This window comes from Podarcis tiliguerta (genome assembly GCF_965153285.1).
Source record: "Podarcis tiliguerta genome assembly, chromosome: 3".
NCBI classification, from domain to species: domain Eukaryota; kingdom Metazoa; phylum Chordata; class Lepidosauria; order Squamata; family Lacertidae; genus Podarcis; species Podarcis tiliguerta.
Window position 1 is genome coordinate 35,799,325 of NC_139536.1, and position 22,438 is coordinate 35,821,762.

General features: G+C 43.0%; 1 protein-coding gene across 1 annotated transcript in view; it reads left to right on the forward strand.

Moving 5' to 3' along the window:
- Positions 1 to 16,716: 16,716 nt before the first annotated feature.
- Positions 16,717 to 22,438, forward strand: part of KCNK5 (potassium two pore domain channel subfamily K member 5) — a 38,066-nt gene continuing 32,344 nt past the window's right edge. The window contains exons 1-2 of the mRNA XM_083434512.1: positions 16,717 to 17,132; positions 17,449 to 17,696. Coding sequence (XP_083290638.1) covers positions 17,511 to 17,696 — 186 coding nt within the window. The 5' untranslated portion in view covers positions 16,717 to 17,132; positions 17,449 to 17,510. The remainder of the gene's footprint in view (positions 17,133 to 17,448; positions 17,697 to 22,438) is intronic.

Below are 22,438 nucleotides of genomic sequence, written 5' to 3' on the forward strand. Positions count from 1 at the left end.
GCTGAAGTATCAGTGTATTTGCACCAATACTCTGCTGAGGTACAAGTATTCTCTCTCTCTCTCAATGTATTCTGAAGTCCAAGTGACATTTTCAAAACTACATAGTAAAACTTTCATGGGCAACCTGAGTCCGGATGCTTCAAAGCACTAGGACTATAATATCACTCTCTCTATCCTTCATGTGGAATTGTGAACAGGCTGTCCTGCTGAACACATGGGGGGAAAACAGCTGATTTTGTTTGGTACTTTTTGTCTGAAGAGTTTTGTTTCCTTGTGTACGCTGGACCTTGAGAGGGGAATGTACCTTCAGAAACGACCAGCGCCCTTCAAATTCTTATCTAAAGGAATCCCCCAGGAAACCTTGGAACTCTTACAAAAATTTGGGCTGTCTGTTATATATCAATTTTACAAGGACACTACTCTTTGCCTATTGTACCCTCCTGTAAATGACCAACTCCTTGTCCCCTCCCATGCTCCTTCATTGGCTTGCTTCGGTTTGTTCCATAGAGCTGTATGCAAAAGAAAAATATTAACTAAAGTGCTAGCTGCAGTCTAGCTGATGATTAGCCACTGAACGTCAAAATCAATGCCTGGCTATGTCAAGATGACACACTGTCCAGCAAACACTTGACCCAGGCTACAGTAGGTAGAATCAGCCAATAAAGGAACACCTTTCTTTATTGAATGCTTAGAATGTTTACTTAACCAGTGATTTCAGTATCTTCATAAGATCATTTTTGTTATTATTATTAATGCAATTTTTAATTTAATTTAATGCCTTTGTTGTAACTGCAGATTAAAAATCTAACTTCAGATTACAACAAGAATAAAAGCCTCAAATACTTGTTAAAAATATCAAATCAAGGAACAAAGCAAAAATCAGCAATAACAAGAAAACCACACATACACAAAAATGCTGAAGAATTTTCACGAGGATTTTAAAAAAAGAAAATCTGCAAATCGCTGCAGAAATGTGGTGAACTACATTTAAAAATGAGCAAGGGAGAAAGCTGAAATTGTCAGATCCTATGCATGCTTACTCAGAAGTCCATTGTGTACAGTGGGGCTTATTACCACATAAATGTGCATAAGGATAGAAATTTGAAAAGTTTTTTCAAAACCAGGAAGATCTTAAAATGTGCTGGAAAGACTGGAGATTTGGAATGAGGTGGACCATCCTTGACAGGCAATTCCACAGAGTGCGGAGCCACTGCAGAGTCCCTTGGTGCATCAAGCTACTCTTCTAATTTGTTAGAAATCTTAAGAAAGGAGGATGCCCATGAAGATGGGCAGTCTCCTAAAATACACTTACTGCAGTCTACTCAAAAGGAAGTCCCACTGTAATCCATAGGAGTTATACACAGGTAAGTATGCATGGGCTGTAGTTTTAAGGAGGTCTAGCAGATCAGAATAAATGTTAAATTCAGTTGTTTTCTGCACAGATTGCATAGCTGCTTCTGCTTTTTTTTTTTTTTAACAACAGCACATGTAAGATCTTGCAAAGGATTTTAAAAACTCAGGCTCCAGAAAAACCCACAAAGACAATTTACACAGCTAATCCCAAAACTTTCCATATCAGCAGACAGGTACATAGAATGGCTCACATTGCTTACTGTAGAAACACAACACCCCAAGCCTTGCCCTTCCTTATGCTGTATTCCAGAGAGTTACACCCACGGCATTCTCCTTTTTCAGTAGGTGAAAAAATAAATACCTTTTGAATGTACCAAGACATGTGTTTTAGGGAGATGGGAATTACTAAAGGCCTACGGCTGATGTAATAAGGATGGGCAGAACATTGAGTTACTCTTCCTATTTTGTAAGCTAAACAGTACCCAAGAACTGAGCTGCTTGGAATGTCATACTGTTATGAAATCAATGCTTTAATAAAGAAAAACAAGGAACAAAGTCTACCCTATGCATTATTCATTGACAGGGAGGAATTGACAGGGAGGAATATAACAACTTCCCAAGAACTTGCAACAAGCTATGCTGAAACTGTCAAAGGACCTTTCCAGACAATGTTTTTGTGCATTGAATATGAAGTTATAACTAATATTGGGGTGGAGGGTTGGCATCTAGATGTCATTTTTAAATGTTGATATTGTTGTTGTTTAGTCGTTCAGTCGTGTCCGACTCTTCGTGACACCATGGACCAGAGCACGCCAGGCACTCCTGTCTTCCACTGCCACCCGCAGTTTGGTCAGGTTCATGTTTGTAGCTTCGAGAACACTGTCTAACCATCTCGTCCTCTGTCGTCCCCTTCTCCTTGTGCCCTCCATCTTTCCCAACATCAGGGTCTTTTCCAGTGAGTCTTCTCTTCTCATGAGGTGGCCAAAGTATTGGAGCCTCAGCTTCATGATCTGTCCTTCCAGTGAGCACTCAGGGCTGACTTCCTTAAGAATGGATGCGTTTGATCTTCTTGCAGTCCATGGTACTCTCAAGAGTCTCCTCCAGCACCATAATTCAAAAGCATCAATTCTTCGGCGATCAGTCTTCTTTATGGTCCAGCTCTCACTTCCATACATCACTACTGGGAAAACCATAGCTTTCACTATACGGACCTTTGTTGGCAAGGTGATGTCTCTACTTTTTAACATGCTGTCTAGGTTTGTCATTGCTTTTCTCCCAAGAAGCAGGCGTCTCTTAATTTCGTGGCTGCTGTCACCATCTGCAGTGATCATGGAGCCCAAGAAAGTAAAATCTCTCACTGCCTCCATTTCCTCCCCTTCTATTTGCCAGGAGGTGATGGGACCAGTGGCCATGATCTTCGTTTTTTTGATGTTGAGCTTCAGACCATATTTTGCGCTCTCCTCTTTCACCCTCAATAAAAGGTTTTTTAATTCCTCCTCACTTTCTGCCATCAAGGTTGTGTCATCTGCATATCTGAGGTTGTTGATATTTCTTCCAGCAATCTTAATTCCGGCTAGGGATTCATCCAGCCCAGCCTTTCGCATGATGAATTCTGCATATAAGTTAAATAAGCAGGGAGACAATATACAGCCTTGTCGTACTCCTTTCCCAATTTTGAACCAATCAGTTGTTCCATATCCAGTTCTATACTCAATGCCATTTAAACTATAATTTCACTCCACTGCTTGTGGGGCTTTCCCCCCCTACAAACACACACACACACACACACACACACAACATGTGATTTTTTGATTGACTTGCCTAAGATCCAGGACAAAGTGAATGTTAATTCCTGGATGTTAATTCCGCCTTTGAAATCCTGGTATTGTCCGGGAAAATCCGGATGTATGGCAGCCCTCCAAAGGAACCAGTGTCTGACTACATCTTAGTAACACATCAGTCCTTCAAGAGCCAGCATGGTGTAGCGGTTAAGAGCAGTGGACTCGTAATCTGGTGAACTGGGTTCGCGTCTCCGCTCCTCCACATGCAGCTCCTGGGTGACCTTGGGCTAGTCATACTTCTCTGAGGTTTCTCAGCCTCACTCACCTCACACAGTGTTTGTTGTGGGGGAGGAAGGGAAAGGAGAAAGTTAGCCACTTTGAGACTCCTTAGGGTAGTGATAAAGTGGGATATCAAATCCAAACTCTTCAAGAGCAATGGCCCCTTTCCATTGTGTAGTCACTTTGATTCTGATTTGATTTTAGGATGTATTTTAATTGATTGCTTGATTTTATGGTAATATGTTATATATTTGATGTTAGCTGCTCTGAGCCCGGTTTTGGCCAGGGAGGGCGGGGTATAAATATAATTTATTTATTTATTTATTATTATTATTATTATTATTATTAAACACCTCTGATGTTGGATGGGTCTAGCCCAGGGGTAGGGAACCTCAGGCAGGTCTAGGGGTCAAATTTGGTCCTCCACGTCTCTCTGTCTGGCCCTCCAAACCCCTCACCAGGCTGCAACCCTGCTCCACCCAAATGTTTTTGCCTAACTGTAATGTGTCCTTGTATTTTATAATGCCTCTCGCTTGTCTAGATGGAGGACAGAGAGGAATGTGTGAGAGTTGATCAAACAAGCCTCCAGTACATTGACATTTGTTGCTCCCCTCACTTTTTCCCACTGGCTCTGATCAGCACTGGCATGATGTGGCCCTCAAAATCTAGCCCTTGGGCTGGAAATGGTTCCTCACCCATGATCTAGTGTAAAGAAATATAAGCACTATCTGTTTGTAAACAGCAGATGTTTCGCAAGATCAAATTCAAATTTCACTTGCAATGCGGAGTTCTAAGATGGGACCGGTATCCAACTTCTTATGCAAATTCCTATTACAGACCACTGAATTTCACTCAAAGAGCCGAATTCCACAAAAGTTTATTATCACATATAATAAAACAGTATGAATGGCTCCGCTGAGTTAAGGTTTACACAGTTTTATTCATACAAAAATATATTTGCAGCTTTGAACAAAATATGATTAAATTTTCTCTTCCATGGATATAATAAAAAGTAGAGATATTTCTAAAAAAACTGCCAGTCACTGGGTTTATTGGTTCATGCTGAAGATGCTTGTTGTTTTCCACTGGTTTTCTGTTCTATTTTAGGACAATGTTCTTGGCAAAACCAGGAAATGCCACTTGCTTTAGAATGTACTTGAAAGCCTTGAACTGTGATAATAGCGTACTTTGTAATATATTGAGTTCTCGGTAAGCTTTGGGCAGAAAGCAATCTATGTATAACAGGTTGTAGTGCAGACACACAAATAATAACCAGAAATCCCTATAGAACACGGGTGTCAAACACAAGGCCCGCGGGCCGAATCCGGACCGCCAGACCTCGTCATGTGGCCTGTGTAGCCGCCGCCAGCCTTCACCTTTTATTTTCGCTTTTTCTTTTCTTTTTTACACAAGAAAGCCGCCTCTTCAGCGCGTGCGCAGCAGCCTACAAGCCAGAGAACGTCTGCCCTCTAGCGGCGCCGGCCGTTCTACACAGGAAACCTCCACTTTACATGCATTCAGGAAACCTCCACTTGTTTTTATAATGAGCGCATGCCATCCTGTGATGTGACAGATCCAATGGCTGCCTGAACCCTTCTCTCCTGTACTGTAAATACATATGATGTTTGGGGGGGGAGGGGGTCTGCTTATTAGGGGGGGGTCATAATCATTTATGATAATAAAGAGTGGACACATAGTCCTATAGATACAACCGGCCCTTTGAGGGTGACCAAACTGCTGATGCGGCCCCTGATGAATTTGAGTTTGACACCCCTGCTATAGAATAATAGAATACCTACACACTTTGCCAATGATTGTAACCTGGAAAGCAGAGTGTTCTGATGTATATTGCTAATACTTTTTGTGAAAATTGTTCTAGCGACAAAAGCTATTGCAGCATTTTCAAAGACATTGCAGAGCCTGTCTGAATGAAAGCCACTTAATCTCCAACAGTAAGAAATACTGTTATTGTAATCTGCCAGGAGATATATGCCTGCTGACCTGCATTAAAGGTAAAGGTAAAGGGACCCCTGACCATTAGGTCCAGTCGTGACCGACTCTGGGGTTGCAGCGCTCATCTCGCTTTATTGGCCGAGGGAGCCGGCATGCAGTCATGTGGCCAGCATGACTAAGCCGCTTCTGGCGAACCAGAGCAGCGCACGGAAACACCATTTACCTTCCCGCCGGAGCGGTACCTATTTATCTACTTGCACTTTGACATGCTTTCGAACTGCTAGGTTGGCAGGAGCAGGGACCGAGCAACGGGAGCTCACCCCGTCGCGGGGATTCGAACAGCTGACCTTCTGATCGGCAAGTCCTAGGCTCTGTGGTTTAAGCCACAGCGCCACCCGCGTCCCGCGCTGACCTGCATTAGGATTCCCCAAACAATATATTCAAGTTGGTGGCCTCACTGTCTCCTGTAGGAACCAAGTTCCATCATTTAACTGTGCACTCCATGAAGAAGCACTTTCTTTTATCTGTCTGGAATTTCCCAACATTCAGCTTCATGGGATGTTCATGAGTTCTAGTGTTATGAGAGGGAGAAAAATGCTTCTTTAACCACTTTCTCCTTGCTGTGCATATTCCACTTTTATAAGTAATGCAATCCAAGGCAGTACTAAGATTTAATACCCAGTGATGCAATAATACTCAACAGAGCCTAATACTCAGTGTTCAATGCTACAGGCAAACTCATTCTTAGATAAAAAGGAAGACAAGTAAAGTGTTGTCAGTCTCAGCAGATCTTTCACTTCTGCGTTTGAGAAAGACATAGCAGCTGAAATTGGCCACTTGTTATAAGAATTAAATGATTTTTAAAAAATGTGATGCCAATATACAGTAGTCTTTTATACAGGCAAAACACTGCTATTCCTTTTCCCTGCTAAACTCTGTGATACAGTTTAATATTTGCAAAATTCAACTACAAGGAAAAGATAAACAACCACACATTATCTTACTAAACTTAAATAGGAAGTGGCATGGGTCTACCAAACGCCACTCTAATTAGCAGTGCCTATTTCCAGAATTTGAATCTAGTGTCTTCATTTGCATTGCACAAATGATTATACATTACTTGCATTAATAATCATTCCTGAGACCCATAACTTTTGTAGGATTATTTGATTAAGGGAAATGCAAAATTCTGTCAACTGCCTCAAAAGTTGTAGTGGTTATGAGTCTTTTACAGTCCAAAATCAAGGTGCCTTTTTGACATATTGAAGGAAATGTACGGTAATTTACAAATTTAATCCAGTTACAGTAAAATCACAGAACCAATAGCTTCATAATTAAACCCTTTGCAGCCCCAACTGATATTAGCTGCCTATCAAATTTACTAAAGTCTGCATTCCTAAATTCTTAAGAGTTCTCAGATGGTCGCAGCAATACCATCTTCTAAGTATTCACTAACTGTCCATAGAAAAAATCCTACTAAATAAATTTTCTTTTATGATTTATTTCTATTTGTTTCTCTTTGGCAAAAGAAACATAGGAAATTAGAAGTGAAATATTCATTGGATGTAGTCAGCAACCTTCTAACAAGAGCAGGAGTGGCTAAAGTGTGACTAGTCACTCTCCAAATGTTGATGTACTCCCATCAGCCCCAGCCAGCCTGGCCAATAATCAGAAATGATAGTTGTAGTTCAGCAACATCTAAAGAGCAATAGGTTGGCTGAACTAGAGAATTAACCCTTTCCCTGTTATTGAGAATTAGAAGAAGACAAGTAAAATGATGTGAAGACCCCTGGGAGAAACTTGAGATTTGCAAACCGAATGTCCCTAGATGTGCAGTTAGGGTATTTACATGCATCTAAGCATCTGAAACTTACTGGCTGCGCCTAAAATTGTCACAGCAAATGAGCTGGTGGCAGGGAGATAACACCAGTTAATTTTTGGTTTAATAAGGTGTGATTTGGCAAACACACTCAAGAATTTTTATTTTAGGCAGCCTCTACTGTATGTTCAATAAGGCTCAAGGAGTAGGGAACTATTCAACACTTTCTCTGGAACTGTGTCTCTCTCCCCAACAAAGACAAGTCTCTACACGAGCTAAAACAGTGTTTACTGCAGATACTGCTGAAGCAATCTATGTGCTGGGAAATAGAGGCAGAAAAATCTCAGGACATCGCAGAGTATTCTATACTGTGCTGGCAGTTTTCTTTTTTCTTTTGTTTATTTATTTATATTAAAGATTTTCTTGATTTACAAAAGTGTGTGCAATCTCTCTCTCTTGTATCCCCCCCCCCATGTAACATTTTTACAATCAGTTTCATTTGTTAAGACATTAGGAAGAAAAGAGGGAAAGAGGTGGCGGGGGGGGAGATGGGTGGGAGTGAGGTTGGGTGGCGATGTTCTATTTTACTTACTATATGTAGGGTTTGGTGTCAGTGTTGCTTGTGCAGGTTCTTTGTTGTTCACTTGTGTTCCTTTGGTGGTGAGAGAGGTTGGTGTTGGCTTATGGTGTGGTTATTCATTTGTGGTTGGCTGTGGTGGTCTTTGTTTTCATGTGTGTGTGTGGGGTGGGTGGGTGTTTTGGGTCAGGTGAGCCATATTGATTTCTATGCTGTTGGTGGATTTTTGTCGTTGTCTTGTTGCGCTGTGTATGTGATAAAGGGGAGCCATACCAGGGTGAAGGTGTCTTCTTCTGTTTGTCCCATGTCAGTTTCAGTTTATTGGTTTATTTTTCTAGTAGGGCTGTTTCCCATACTATTTGGTACCATTGGTCCATGCTTACTCCTGACAGGTCTCTCCAGTGTCTGGCTATGATGCTTCTGGGTGCTGACAGTTTTCTAAAGTTCTTCTATGGCAAGAGGATGCCTTCTGTATATGTACAGAACTTCTGTCATTTTGAGGCATGTTTCAATCAGCATTTGCAGCAAAACCAAAAGCTTGTCTGCTTTCCCGAAACCAGTGTAGCCAATCTGCCATGAAAAATGAATGTGACATAATGTGATCTTAAGACCAAAAGACTTTCCTGAAGCCAAAGGAAACACCATTTCATTGGGCAACACACCATTTAAAAGAATGGTACTGCTGGCATGATCCTTCTTAAATTTGGCTGCAACCAAGTTGTTGACAGCCCTGAGGCACCACCAGTTGAAGTGAAATAAAATACAGGCTGGCCATTCACCCAAAGAACTTGATTTACATTTGTCTTCTGCCATGAACACTTACTGGAAATCCTGGGCCAATTTTCTTGCCATCAGCATCAGTGGCCTTTGTCAGGCTGAATGAGATACGGCTCCAAAGTATTTCAAACTCCAAAACACCCATTTAAATTTACACCATGATTAGTTAAGTCTCAAGCCATTGCTTCTGCTGCACACCTTCCTATGCTTGATCTAGAACCATTTTTTCTGACACCTATTTGTTAATTGTGCTTGATCTAGGAAACATCTGTACAGCAGATATGTCTTAGACACACACCTCAGCTGAAAGTCATTTCCTTTCTGGACTTGAAAGCCTGAAACTGATGACCTATGCAGATAGTAAGAATGATTGATAATTGTGGAATTGCTCACAACCATATTATCTGTTTCTACCTCATTGTATTTTTAAAAAAATTAGGTTTACTTTTAACTATGATTTAAATGAACCCGACTTTTTCATTAACTCAACCAACAGGAAAAACTGTGGGGCCCATGTGACAGGTGTTGGGAGTGAACAATAAAGGCACTGTTTAAACAGAGCGGGTGAGAAAAAGTCAGGGAGTGGAAAAGGAGGATTAAAAAAATGGAGAGAAAAGAGGGAAACATTTATGAGGTAAAGCGAGGCATTTTAAAATCAGAAGACAGAAACAGAGGTGCCATTTATGGAAAAGCACTTACAGAAAAGCACAGCTGTAAGAGCACCCATGGCTAAGACAAATTCTTCCTTATAGCATAAACTGTAGCAGCTAGGGGAAATATGCCTTGTAATTCGCTCTGCCCAAGACGAGATGAGTGAAATGAAATTTCCACACTAAAAGTGTTTGTTGACAAGAGCAAGAGTAATTTCATGATTATGTCAACAATCACATTTTCTTTGGAAATTTCATGTCAGAAACCAGAGTCAGGAGTAGGTCAGCAATAAAAACATGCCATTGGTGAAGTTAACTCTTTATTCAAAGCAACCAAAACAGTGCAGGCCTAGTGATCACAGCTACTCTTCCCAGTAGGTTTTGCCCCACTGAGGCAGTTGCAAGGACTGAAGGCAGTTGCCACTCTATAAGGCTCCTCCCCCAGTTCTTTCCCAGGTAGTCCAAGGCTCTGTCACCTTGTATCTCATTGCTCTACCCTCTTCATATCTCTGTGTGTTCTGGGAGACCCGCAAGGAGAGGAGCTGGTCACAGCAGGAGGGGGAAACCCCCTGGATTCTTCAGCAGCCTGCCTCATCTCTGCCTCTGTCTCCTCTCCAGCCTCCTCTTCTACTTCTGAGCCTGGACTGCTCTCTGCCCCAGGCTCTTCCTGCTCACTAAACCCTGTTGCCTCTTCAGCTTTCAACACTTCCTCCTCCAAGTCTTCTTCCTCTTCTTCCTCTGACTACGCATCATTGCCCTGCCACCAATCCCCTGGCTCTGACCCTTCCTCCGGGGGGGGGGGTCCTTTGGAGGTTCCCCAGCTGGTGCTTCCTACCCATCCAGCCACTTCATTTCATCTTGTCTTCTGCAAAACCAATTACAAGGCATATTTTTAAAAACTAAAAATATTTTTTTGCTCACTAAAATTATAGTTGTTGTTTTTCAAGAGCTATCCTGGGTTATAAGCTTAAAAAAAAAACCCCTAAAATTCAAAGGTTGTGCTATGGCTAGTAATGTTTTAGCACAGAAAAAAGGGTCTTCATGTTTTGTAGCACAGATTTTGTTCAAATGCCAACAGTCTTGGTTAATGCCCATCTTCAGGAAGAGACACCTGTAACAGTTTATTTCGTCCATCCTCGAAACTTCCGGATGGGTGGGAACAACCAACTCCAATTGGGGCTGAGTCATAAAGGTCATGGGAAAGCCAATGTCAAGTGTTAAGGATATGGAAGTTTTATGCAATCCACAACCCAGCTATTTCAGAATACTCACAATTAAGTAAGTGGGCGCACCCTAATACCTTTTCCTCAGTGCGTAATGAAAGTTTTATATCTTGTGATGAAATGCGTTAATAATTGTGAAATACTGGAAGTTCAAATACACTAAGATAATCTACACAAAATTAAGCCCCAAGCTCCACAAAAATACAAGAAAAGTTGTGGTCTCTCTGTTCAATATTCTGTCACTTTATTTTGGCTCACATCAACATTTACAATCACACGGGTGGACATATTTAGGCAATGTAGCCATTAAGGCAAAGTCACAAGTCTTTGAAACCCATTCTCTAAGTTGGTGCCTTTGAATCATGCTATTTAGGAGCCATTAAAATTTTGAACTGCAGTTAAAAATTCTACCACAAATCATAATGCTCCTGACACAGAAAGTTTTTCCAATACCCTAGCAATTGATTCAATAAAAAGTCATAGCCAATCACTGCACTAACCAGAAAAACAGCTTCCTTCCAATATACCTTACCTTGTCATAATTCCACCAAGGATAAATAAAATTAACTGTAGTTTTGGATCATATCCGCCACTTATTATTATTTTTTATTTATAGAAATTTTCCTATGCCACTATATCATAAAATATCAAGGTAGTGTACACTGCTAAAACATCATTTTAAAAATTTGATTTAAAAAATCATAATTTCGAAATAAATATTTTTTATTGATTTTTAATCTCAATTAACAAAACATACCGACAAAGGGAAAACAGAGGTTAACAGTTGTTCAAGAAGGAAAGAAATATATCAGCTGGTGGTTTTGGTCTTCAACATTCCAATAAAGGCAATCAAAAATATTTGCTTTGTTAGGACAACATTCTTACTGACATTCTTTTCTTTATTTTTTTACTACGCAATTGTCCACTACATTGGTTGCTGCATGCAAGTGGAGAGGAAATCTGATCATCAAAATGTACATCACATGTTTTGTTTTCCTACGTCTTGGTGGCAGGAGGAGATATAGGACAGTTGTCTATGGCAGAATGTGTTTGTTTCCAGGAATGTCTCCAGCTCCACTCCTCCACCAATTCAAGTTCTTCTTTTCACTTGACTCAAGTCTTTCTTCTTTCCCTTCCCTGCTTATGCCTGGAACACTTCCTAACACCCCTATGTGAAGCTGCTTCTTGCTTACCTTAGGTGCGCAGCCTGGGAGTCATTTTAGACTCGCAGCTGTCCATGGAGGCACAGGTCAATTCTGTGTCCAGGGCAGCTGTTTACCAGCTCCATCTGGTACTCAGGCTGAGAACCTATCTGCCCACAGACTGTCTCGCCAGAGTGGTGCATGCTTTAGTTATCTCTCACTTGGACTACTGCAATGCGCTCTTTGTGGGGCTACCTTTGAAGGTGTCCCGGAAACTACAACTGATCCAGAATGCGGCAGCTAGACTGGTGACTGGGGGCGGCTGCCGAGACCACATAACACCAGTCTTGAAAGACCTACATTGGCTCCCAGTACATTTCCGAGCACAATTCAAAGTGTTGGTGCTCACCTTTAAAGCCCTAAATGGCTTTGGTCCAGTATACCCAGAGGAGCATCTCCATCCCCATTGTTCTGCCCGGACACTGAGGTCCAGCTCCAAGGGCCTTCTGGCGGTTCCCTCACTGCGAGATGCCAAGTTACAGGGAACCAGGCAGAGGGCCTTCTTGGTAGTGACTCCTGCCCTGTGGAACACCCTCCCACCACCTGTCAACAACTACCAGACTTTTAGAAGACATCTGAAGGCAGCCCTGTTTAGGGAAGGTTTTAATGTTTGAGGTATTACTGCATTTTAATATTTTGTTGGAAGCCCAGCCAGATGGGTGGGGTATAAATAAATTATTATTATTATTATTATTATTATTAAAATCCTTCTGCAGAGCCTTTTCCAAGTCTTCAGCACAATTTTCATTGTGATGCCCTACTGAATCTAATGTGTGAATAACTGATCTGAATACATATTGTTTTCCTGTTTACCTTTGCCACCTTCTTGCTCACCTGTGTGAAACCAGAAACTCCTTGGGAAAAGGACCTGCCTTTTTGTCTGTTACTCCATAAACTGGCACATTGTTTGCACTAAAATAAACAAGCAAACTTCTCATCCAGAAAAGGATCTGTGCGGGAAAGCATATTCCAGGCATTTTAGGTCCCTCTTGCTGCTGTAGTGAGTGAACAATCTCACTTACATCCACTTCATTCCTGACTGGCTAACCGCTAATGTAAGCCTAACACTCTAGCTAGAATTGTTTTTCAGTAGTCGTTGCATTACTTTACAGTTATCAGTACTGATTTCATCAGTCAATTTATTTCCTGGTGATATCATTTTGCAAGATCCTTCTGCGCTGTCTGCTTTGTACTTTAGTTCTTATGTAAACTGTGGATAAAGGCTGCTTTCTAAATGTGTCACAGAAAACCACCGACAAGAGTTTCTCACTTGCACACTATTAAGTATGCACAATGTTCTACATGCAATGCCAGTATTTATGCGGCGGTCCCTTACAATGAATGCAGACAAACATACAGACAAAAGAATAGTTTAGTCCATCCAGATCAGTATTTTCTACAGCAGTAGTCCCAGTTCCATTGGGTCCATGCAGCCATGAAACTCTTCACTGTTGCCCACAAGCAGGGGAAAGAAAGTTATGAATCAAAATGTGCAGATACCCTTCTAAGCAATGCCTATGAAATGAGTCATCCTGGCTGGTCATGCCTGTCAGTGTTTTTCCAGTGAGTGAAACCACTGATTGATAATTGATTTGTTTGGACACTGGGGAATAGGAATCCCTGGGATCCTAAAGAGTTTTCCCCCTCCTCGTTAGTGCACTTGCCCTGCTTCTGCCTTATATTCTAGTAGTCCATGGAATCCCTGTAATTCCATCTTCCCCCCTAGCACCCAGAATGCATCCTTCCTGTGGTGATTTTGTCTGGGATCAGGCACTGTGCTCCAAAGAAGCTTTTTTCAGCAAATACTACTACACAATAAAGTGTGGTGGGTGTTAAACAATCACCACCTCAAATGGTAAATGCAAAAAGTAAAAACTTTGCAAAACAGCTTAGCCACATACTATAAATGTGTATTTCAGAAGTAAGTCTGTGTTTAATGGGGCATACTCCCAGGTAAATTGGTATAGGATGGGAGCCTAGATCTTGCTTTAGGGCAATGGGGAAATATTGTTCTTGTGGCTTTAACAGCTGTATCTCCACAATGAGGACCAGCAGGACATAGCTGACTTCCAAAGGTAAACATGAAGCTGTCTGTGATGGTGAGCAGTAATGCCTGCAACTCTTTATAACTTTCTTTTATCCTTAAATGTGTGAGACCTCACATATTGGGATGAGAATGCTAATCTTTTACTTTCCACCCAAGGTGTACCTAGTAAAACATTTACAAAGTAAGTGTGGGGAAATCATTGACAGGACTGAGCCCATGCCTTGGGGGGGGGGAATACCCACCAAACCTTAACTGTCATCATTGAGGTTAAAGAAATGCATTTCATGATACATCGGATGAAGTGGTCTCTAGTCCATGGAAGCTTTTGCCATAATAAAACTGGTTAGCCCTTAAAAGTGCCACAAGACTCAGTTAGTTTTGCTGCTACAAACTAATATGATCACCCTCCGGAAAACAGAGGTAGAAAAAGCAAGCATGTATTGTTCTTTGAGAAAATATGCTTACCTCCAAATGTTAAGTGAGAAAATATTACTTTAGATATGCTTGTTATTTTTTTTATGACCTGTGGGAGGGGGACAAAAATAATTTGTGTGAGAGATTTTAGACCAAGAAACAAAACTCTGTTGTACTATAGATACTGTGATTTGAAGGCTCATTTTCTACTCATTATCTCTTAACACATTCAGGTTACAATCCAGACATGCTAAAGATATACTTACATGCTGTTCTAATTTGTGTTTACGCAGAAGTGCTGAATTTGGAACAAGACCATCTGGGTTCAAATCTGTGCCATCTACGAAGCTCACTGGGTAGCCTTGGAAAATATGCCATCACAGAGCCCTAAGGCTAAAATGAGCCAACCTCAAAGCTCCCCCAAAGGGTACAAATAACTTAATTTATGGGACTTGCTAACATGTTAAGTATGAATAGGATTGTAGCCTTCTGTTGCTGCAGCACTGACTCAACTGCCAAAGCACGCTTGGGCTGCCAATCTTTCTAGGGACACTTGGGAAGCTGTGCGTGGACCTGAGAGTTTTCTGCCACAACTGTACTGACACCCAGTCTAGGGGGGCGGCACTGACTGACAGCTTCCCCCTCCTTCATCCCAGTGTTGAAATTTTAGAAGTCACCAAGGAGGAGGTTGGGGACAAAACTGGGGACCAGTTGTTTCTGCCTGTCATTGGCTCTAGCTCAACCTCCTGCTGGCACCCCTGCCTTCGATCCCACCAGTCATGAGCGTAGCCAAGGGAGGGGGCAGGGGGCAGCTGCCCCCCTAAAATGGGTAAATCAATAAAAATACTTAACTGAGGTTCTGCCCCCCCCCTTAACATGATGCCAGTCCCCCTTAACATAAATCCTGGCAATAGGAATTTAAGAAATGCAGAAGAAATGATAAAAATGGTGGATCATCAGAGGTGCTGATGGAAGTCCAAAAAGATTGTATAAGATGTGAAGTTCTGTGGAATGTATAATAATTGGTATGTTGAATTTAATAAAAATTTTATATATATATATATATATATATATATATATATATATAAACATAAATCCTGACGACACCCATGCCACCAGTCTCAGTGAGCACCAGCCGCCATTGAATTTGTAAGAGATGCTGGGGAAGCAGAATCTTTGGGTATCAGTTGCACTGATGCAACATGCCTGTCACCCACCCCCTAGAGACAGAGGGTGAGCGAGCAGCAATAGGTGATTGGACTCTCGTTTTGGGAAGCTGAACCAGGGCAAAGTCAACCCACTCATGCTTAGAGGAAGGCAACTCCAACCATCATTATTATTTGGCAGCCAGCATGGTGCAGTGGTTAGCGATGGACTCTGATCTGAGCGACCAGCATTAGCTCACTGGGTGACCTTAAACCGGCCACGGCCTCCCAGCCTCACCTACCCTGCAGGGTGAGGATAAAGTGAGGAGGGGGGGACCATGTACACTGCCCTGAGCTCCTTAAGAGGAAAAGGGGAAAGAAAGGGAGCGAGATAGCCCTCTGTCATTTGGTGGTGGGGCAAGAAAGACTGGGGTGTAGCATGGGGGCCTCCACCAAAACGCACTGCTGCCAAGGGAACCAGGCCTGCCCACTACTTTTTGTGTTTTTATCTTGTATTTTTATGCCCTGAGATCTGCGGATAAAGGATGTTATACAAATTTATTTTATTTTATTCTTCATCATCATTCTGTTGTAAATAAAAATATGCCCTTTTCCCTTATGGGGTATCCAAGAGCCCATATAGAGTCCTTACATAGGTTCCCTATTGGTAGGAGAAAATAACAGAGGCCAACCAGAGAATATTGAGAAGCAAAGCAGCTGGTAAGCTTGATCTTTATTGATCTGTTGCAACAGGGTGCTCCCCTCACACGCAGGAAAGGAAGAGGACCCCCAAAATTGCTGTGCAAGGGCTTATAAAGACTTTTGAAGTTCCCATCCTCTAGATCAAGACCACCCCCAGAAACATTATGCATACATCACAGAAGGGGTGTAACCTAAGACCACCCCTCAGATACATCCCACTTACATCACAGAAATTTAAATGTTGTTTTTCTCCTGTCACAGTTTATCTCCTGTCTGGCAAGTTACTTGATTGGATTGCCTGGGGAGCCTGGCCATTCTTTTGTAGTGGTAAAATACTTATTTCCTGGGCCAGGTCACAGGCTCACACCTTATTCAAACAGACATATCTTGTGAGGAAAGAGACAATGGGGAGGCTTTTCCAGTTTAACCTTGCAGATAAAGGATTTGGTCAGTTGGTCAGTTTAGGAATCAAATCAAAATGGTTCCAGGTTGTCTTCCTGTGTTGATCTATGTATGTGCAGTTATGAACATTACCATATATCTAATACCATAAAATTCCTATCACAATTCCTTTTCCAGCACTGCGTAAAGCATACAGATGAGCTTCGGCTCCAGAGTGATCATTTTATCTGAGATAACGAACGTGGCTACTCTTTTGAACTTTTAATTCCACTTTTTTTTTACCAGTGCTCAGCCTTCCTTCAGCCCTCGAAGGGCGGGAATATGAGAGTGAAAGACAGACAAGCAGACAGGCAGACACACACACAGACACACACTTGACGTAGGCTCCCACCCAGGTCAACGTAAGAGCAAGCGAGCACCTCGCTTAACTGCCGAGGAGCGCAGCTCACCCCGCCCAGGCGGTGGCAGCAGCTAGCTCTGACCATTCCACGAGCTGGCACCGCGCAGGGCGGGCGCTCCGCTCCTAAATAGCTTTTCTCAGGGCGGGCCGGGGCCACTCCGTGCTGAGAGCGGGCCGCCGAGCGCGGGCTGGGAGAAGCTGAGAAAGAGACGGCTGCTGCCGCACGCGGCGTGGCGACCACGGCGCCCTCTCTCCGCTGCTGCCACCGCCACTGCCACGGAACGCGCCGGGACACGGAGTCCGCGCGCCACATGGGACACAGGCGGACTGAATGAGGCTTCCCCGCTGCCTCCGTCTCTGAGGCGGGAGAACGGAGCAGCCGCCGCCGCCGCCACCACCGGCCAACCGGTAACGGCTCCGCATGCGCCGCTGGTTGAGATGAGTGGGGGAGCAGAAGGGCACCAAATTCAAACAGCGAAAAAGACGCAGGCAGAGAAAGGAGGACCGTCGGAAGAACGGCTGGTTCGGTGGGGGGAAGCGACGAGGAGGAGGAGGAGGAGACGGTGGGAGGAGAGCAGAATGAAGTGAGAGGCAAATAAAAAGAGGGGCTTCGGGGAGGAGGAAGGGGTGGGGAGCAGAGGCAGGCTAAGGCAAGGCAGCGCGCGAGAGTCCCTCGCATTCTCTCCAGAGGGAGCTCAGGTCTGCTCTCCGCTTCCCTCGCCAGGCACATCCCGGCGGCCGCCTCTCCTTTTCGCTGTCGCTGAGCGTCCCCCACTGGGCGCCGCCATGGTCGACAGAGGTCCCCTGCTCACGTCGGCGATCATCTTCTACCTGTCCATCGGAGCAGCGATTTTCGAAGTCTTGGAGCAGCCTTATTGGAAGCAAGCGACGCAGAGCTACAAGGACAAGAAAACCCAACTCCTCAAGGATTTCCCGTGCCTTGGCCAGGAAGGGCTGGACAAGATCCTGCAGGTGAGTTTGGGAGCGGGGGAAAAAGCTGCTCTTCAGAAAGAAATCCGATGGGGAAGTCGCTGGGCTGGGCTGGAGTGTGGCGGCTTGTCCACCTTCTGTGAACCGACGGTCACGTTGGAGGCTTCCAAAGCGGAGGACTTCAAAGAGTACTGCATTATAAGCCTAAGCAAATGGCACCTGAGGACATGAGCGCACACCTCCCGCACACGAAATAAAAAGGGGAAATACCACCCATCCCTACAGAGTTCCCCCCCACTTACACGGGGGACATCATTGTGTTCCTCCCGGGGGAAGGAGCCAACCCTTTGAATGAAAGCATGGGTTATTGTTTAGCTCTGTCGGTGCGTTTCAAACCCTGCACCTCCTCCCTCCCTAAATTGCACAAACCTAACAATGCATGAACAAAATTCAAAGTACAGTAGATGAACACCAGGAGCGATCCGAGGTTGGGAGTATGTGTTTGCAGAACAGATCGTTCTTTGAAGGTGGGGGGCACACACATTAAATGTGGCATTCAACGCGAAGCTCGCTTGTAACAGCAGTCTTTTATTTCATTCTCCCCACCCTTTCGGAGCCCTCTCACTGTACCCTCTCGACATACAAAGGCGTTTATCTTTTAAGCAGCGTTTAAGAACTGGACTTTCCCCAGAGTGCTCAGACTCAATTGGTTTGTCACACTCCTTCCCCTCTGTAAACTCCTCCTCAGTCATACGTTGCCGGTGGCTGTTATTGTGACTTTTCTAAGGGGCAGGCCCAGCACAGTTTTGTACTGTTTTATGTCAGCAGCAGGTGCTTAGTTTCTCGTTTCCTCTTTTTCAAATGTTGTGCAGATGTTATCAGTACAGTACAACTTTTAAGCCTGTGAGCAGGTGAAAAGCGTGGAAGAGATTATAAAAAGAAAGGGAGTGCAAACAGGGAGAGAGGGGGAAACTTTGTGATGTGTCCTTGAAACATAGTGCAGTTTTAAGTTTTCTTTCAATATTTGAATGGCAAGGCTTGTATAGTAATAAGCAAAACACCTGTTTCATGCTTTGCATCTGGATAACTGAGCTGTGTGCGGGTGCATCAACTTTTTCCTCTTGAAAGTTCAAAGGTGAACGTCTGTTAAAATTAATTCACTGGGAAATATTCCTTCCTGCAAATTCTAGCTTCTCTAGAATGTTTTCTCATTATCAGCTCAGTATGGATACTCTGGTAGATCTGAATGTGAATAGAAAGATTCCAGTCCTCAAAGAGCTCAACTTGCAGGAGCCCCATTGATTGAGCCACATGAGATCCGGAAACAAAGGATGATGCTGAATAGTTCCTGCCCTTGATCCTTTTCTTTGTTTGCCTGTCTCTTCTTATATGCTTCATAAGCTCCATTATGTGGAAAGTTTGCCTGGCACTTTTGTTAAGCTCTGGCTTGCACAGAGTGCGAGGCCAGACAGTAAAATAAAGAACTGCAGGATTCTTGTTGCAGCTGCATAAAATATGAACTTCTAGTAGTATATAGCAGTGGACATGTTACTGATTCTGGAACAGAGTCTTGCAGCACCTTTGAAGGCTACTCTTTATTGCAGCATATGAACTGAACTTCTAGTAGTATATAGCAGTGGACATGTTACTGATTCTGGAACAGAGTCTTGCAGCACCTTCGAAGGCTACTCTTTATTGCAGCATAGGCTTTTGTAGACCAGCTTTTGTCTGTCCTATGCATGAAACATTGTCAGTTTTGCTAGCTCCTGTAACTGTAAACTCCTCAGGGCAGGGACCTGACCCTTTTTGTACCCTGTAAAGTACCATGTGCATTGATGATGTTATAATAACTAGCATATATGTATATATTACATATACAGGTATAGCTGGAAAATTATAAAAGAGGGAGGCCAAAATGTCATGAAATACAGGAAGGTACAGGCATTCTGTGGTGTGTGCGTGTGTTTTAGAAAAGCTTGTTCTTCTGGCGTATTCATTGCACTTTCATCTGCTGCTGAAGTTGAAAAGGGCAACGGAAATGCTCAGGGGCCTGGAGACATTCGTCCTATGTGGAAAGGTTGCAACATCTGACGAAATGGTACAGAAGGGGGCACATGATAGAGGTATAGAATGGTGTGAAGACAGAGAAGTATTTCTACACTCCCTCCTAATACGAGAACCCAGGGTTATCTGATGATACTGATTGGTAGGAAATTCAACAGGGCTCTTTTTTATGTTCTTAGTGTTTGTGGGTGGAATTAAACGTGCACTATTACAAACGTTCCATCTGCACAAGCAGAAGGTTTGCCAGATGGAATGATTCCACCCCCCTGCACTGTTCTGGAGGTTCTTCTGACACACACAAACCCAAGCCAATTGTGGGGAGGTGAAAAGCCTGTGTGCAGGGCTTCCACTGAAAGGGAAGTTGGTATATATATCTTATTCCTCCTGTGCTTAATCACTTTGAAGTTAATATAACTGTAGAGGGTTGTGCAATAAGGGTCAATCAATTTATACAGCCCGGGCTGCATGACTGGAGTATTCCATGGTCTATCGGTTTTCACTTGTTTTGGGGATACATGGAATGGATCCAATTTTCCAATTTAAAAAAAAAGGAAGGACGGGCTTACAATTAATTTACTCATTGTTATCATATAGCATGGCTTTTATTGAAGTCAAAATGAAAATATTCTGACCACTGGATGCACTGGGATAACATTCCGTAATGTGAACTGGGGTAGTCATGGCTGATGGTTATCGCAGAAAACCCCTCTTTTAGTGTGAGGGTGAGCTAAGTAACCTTTTGGTTTAAATTCTTTTGTGCTGTCACTACTGATTTTCAGGTTTCTGTAACTTTATATCTCTGTTGGTCTCTTGGTGACTGATGTGACTGTCATCTAAAGCAGTGGATCATAAACTTGGTGTTTGCTTGTTCTTTGTGGACTTGTATTTTTTTGCCCCACACCCACCACATGGGGGGATGCTTGACAGACTTCACATTATAAAAACTCAACTACTGTGCAGCTCAGTGGAAGTTATTTGTGTGCACATGGAAGAATGATGCATGCAGCTGGTGGTTTCTTCAAAGTTTTCAAAGGAACTAGTTGCTTGACTTTAGAGGAAAATCAATCAAGTTTATTTTAAAACAACAACCTGAAAAGTATCTCTTCAGCATGGGATGGAAATTCAAGAAAACCTGTTGGCATTTACCTCCCTTTTCATTGTTTCAGATTTCGGGTTTGGTTGCACTGTTAGTCGTGTGCGTTGCACAACATTACAAATGGGTTTTGTGTAGTTGTTGAGCTAAATAATCTCTCAGCATTTTGCCTGAGGGGTCATTGTCACCAAATTTTATAACACTGTAAAGCTATGATCATTAGCCTTCCATGTATAAGATGTTGCACACAGAATATGCTTCTTGATCTTGCACAATCATTGCTGCATGTTCCTATAATCGAAAGTTTCGGAGGCTTCCTGTTCAAGGGGCTAGAACTTCCTCTTTCTTTTTCAAAGTTCTTCTTCAGCAGAATTCAGAAATGTTGCTGGTACATCTATCTCCTTCCCCTTTTGCTCATGTTGTGCCCATGCTTGAATCCCTTTGACTTGCCTTTGGTTTTCCCCAACCGTACTCTGTCTTGTATGTACTGTTATCTGTTTCTCTCCACTCCTTATATTACAGTGAAGTCTCATGTCAGGTTTCTATTTCTTGTATCCTGTTTTTAGTTAGGGCTCTTCGTGTTTTAATTCGAAATTGCACAAAGTTACTAAATGTTCATAGGCTGCAATCTTAAATGCATTTAGCTGGGAGTAAGCTGACATGTAAGTAAACATGAATAGGGTCTGGCTGTGTATGTGAGTTCTTCATTGCTGAGGATGCAACAGTTTAGGGGGATATTTGTCACTTCTCTTGTGACCTGACTCTACCTCTTCTCCTGACATTGCAGCATCCATCATGCTGCTATGCTGCACAAAGTGCTACTCCATGGGCTAGCATGGAAGTAGTGAGAAGTGTGGATTACTGCTGACCCTTGAATGTGCAGCGCTGGCTCTATCATTGAGCACAGTGAAGCAGCCAACTCTGAGACTGGCAGCATGGTGTTGGAGGGCAGAGCCCTGCACACTAAGCTAGTCTGCTGCTCTCAGGTGTAACTCTATCACCAACATTGAAGCAAAATTCAAATGCCAGCCCAGCCAGCTTCTGTACATGGAATAGGGAGTGCCATCTTGTCCTTTGCTTTAGACAGAAGCTTGAACCAGCTCTGGGATTATGATTTAGAACACACATAGGCCTAATTAAGTCTTAATGGTCTTCACTTATGAATAAACCACAGTGAACATTGTGCTTGCTTCCTCTTTTGCACCCATGAGGAGATCAGTTTTATACTAAGCACAGTTCTCTGTTTTGTCCTGACTAAAGTTTTACTGCAATGTCAGGAGAAGAGGTAGAGTCAGGTCACAAGAGAAGTGACAAAATCCCCTCTAACTGTGCATAGCCAGCCTATTCATGTTTACTTCTTGTAACTTTGTGATTTGAATTAAAACACGAAGAGCAAATGTGAACAGAAACAGTACATACAGACAGAGTACGGTTGGGGAAAACCAAAGGCAAGTCAAAGGGATTCAAGCATGGGCACACATGAGCAAAAGGGGAAGGAGAGATGTAAAATTCTGTGAGAAGAACTTTGAAACAATGATGAGTATTTGGTGGGAGGTTGCAAGAATGGGTGATGCAAATCATGTATATGGTAGCGCACATAAATTCATTGCATTGTACTGTAGTAAGT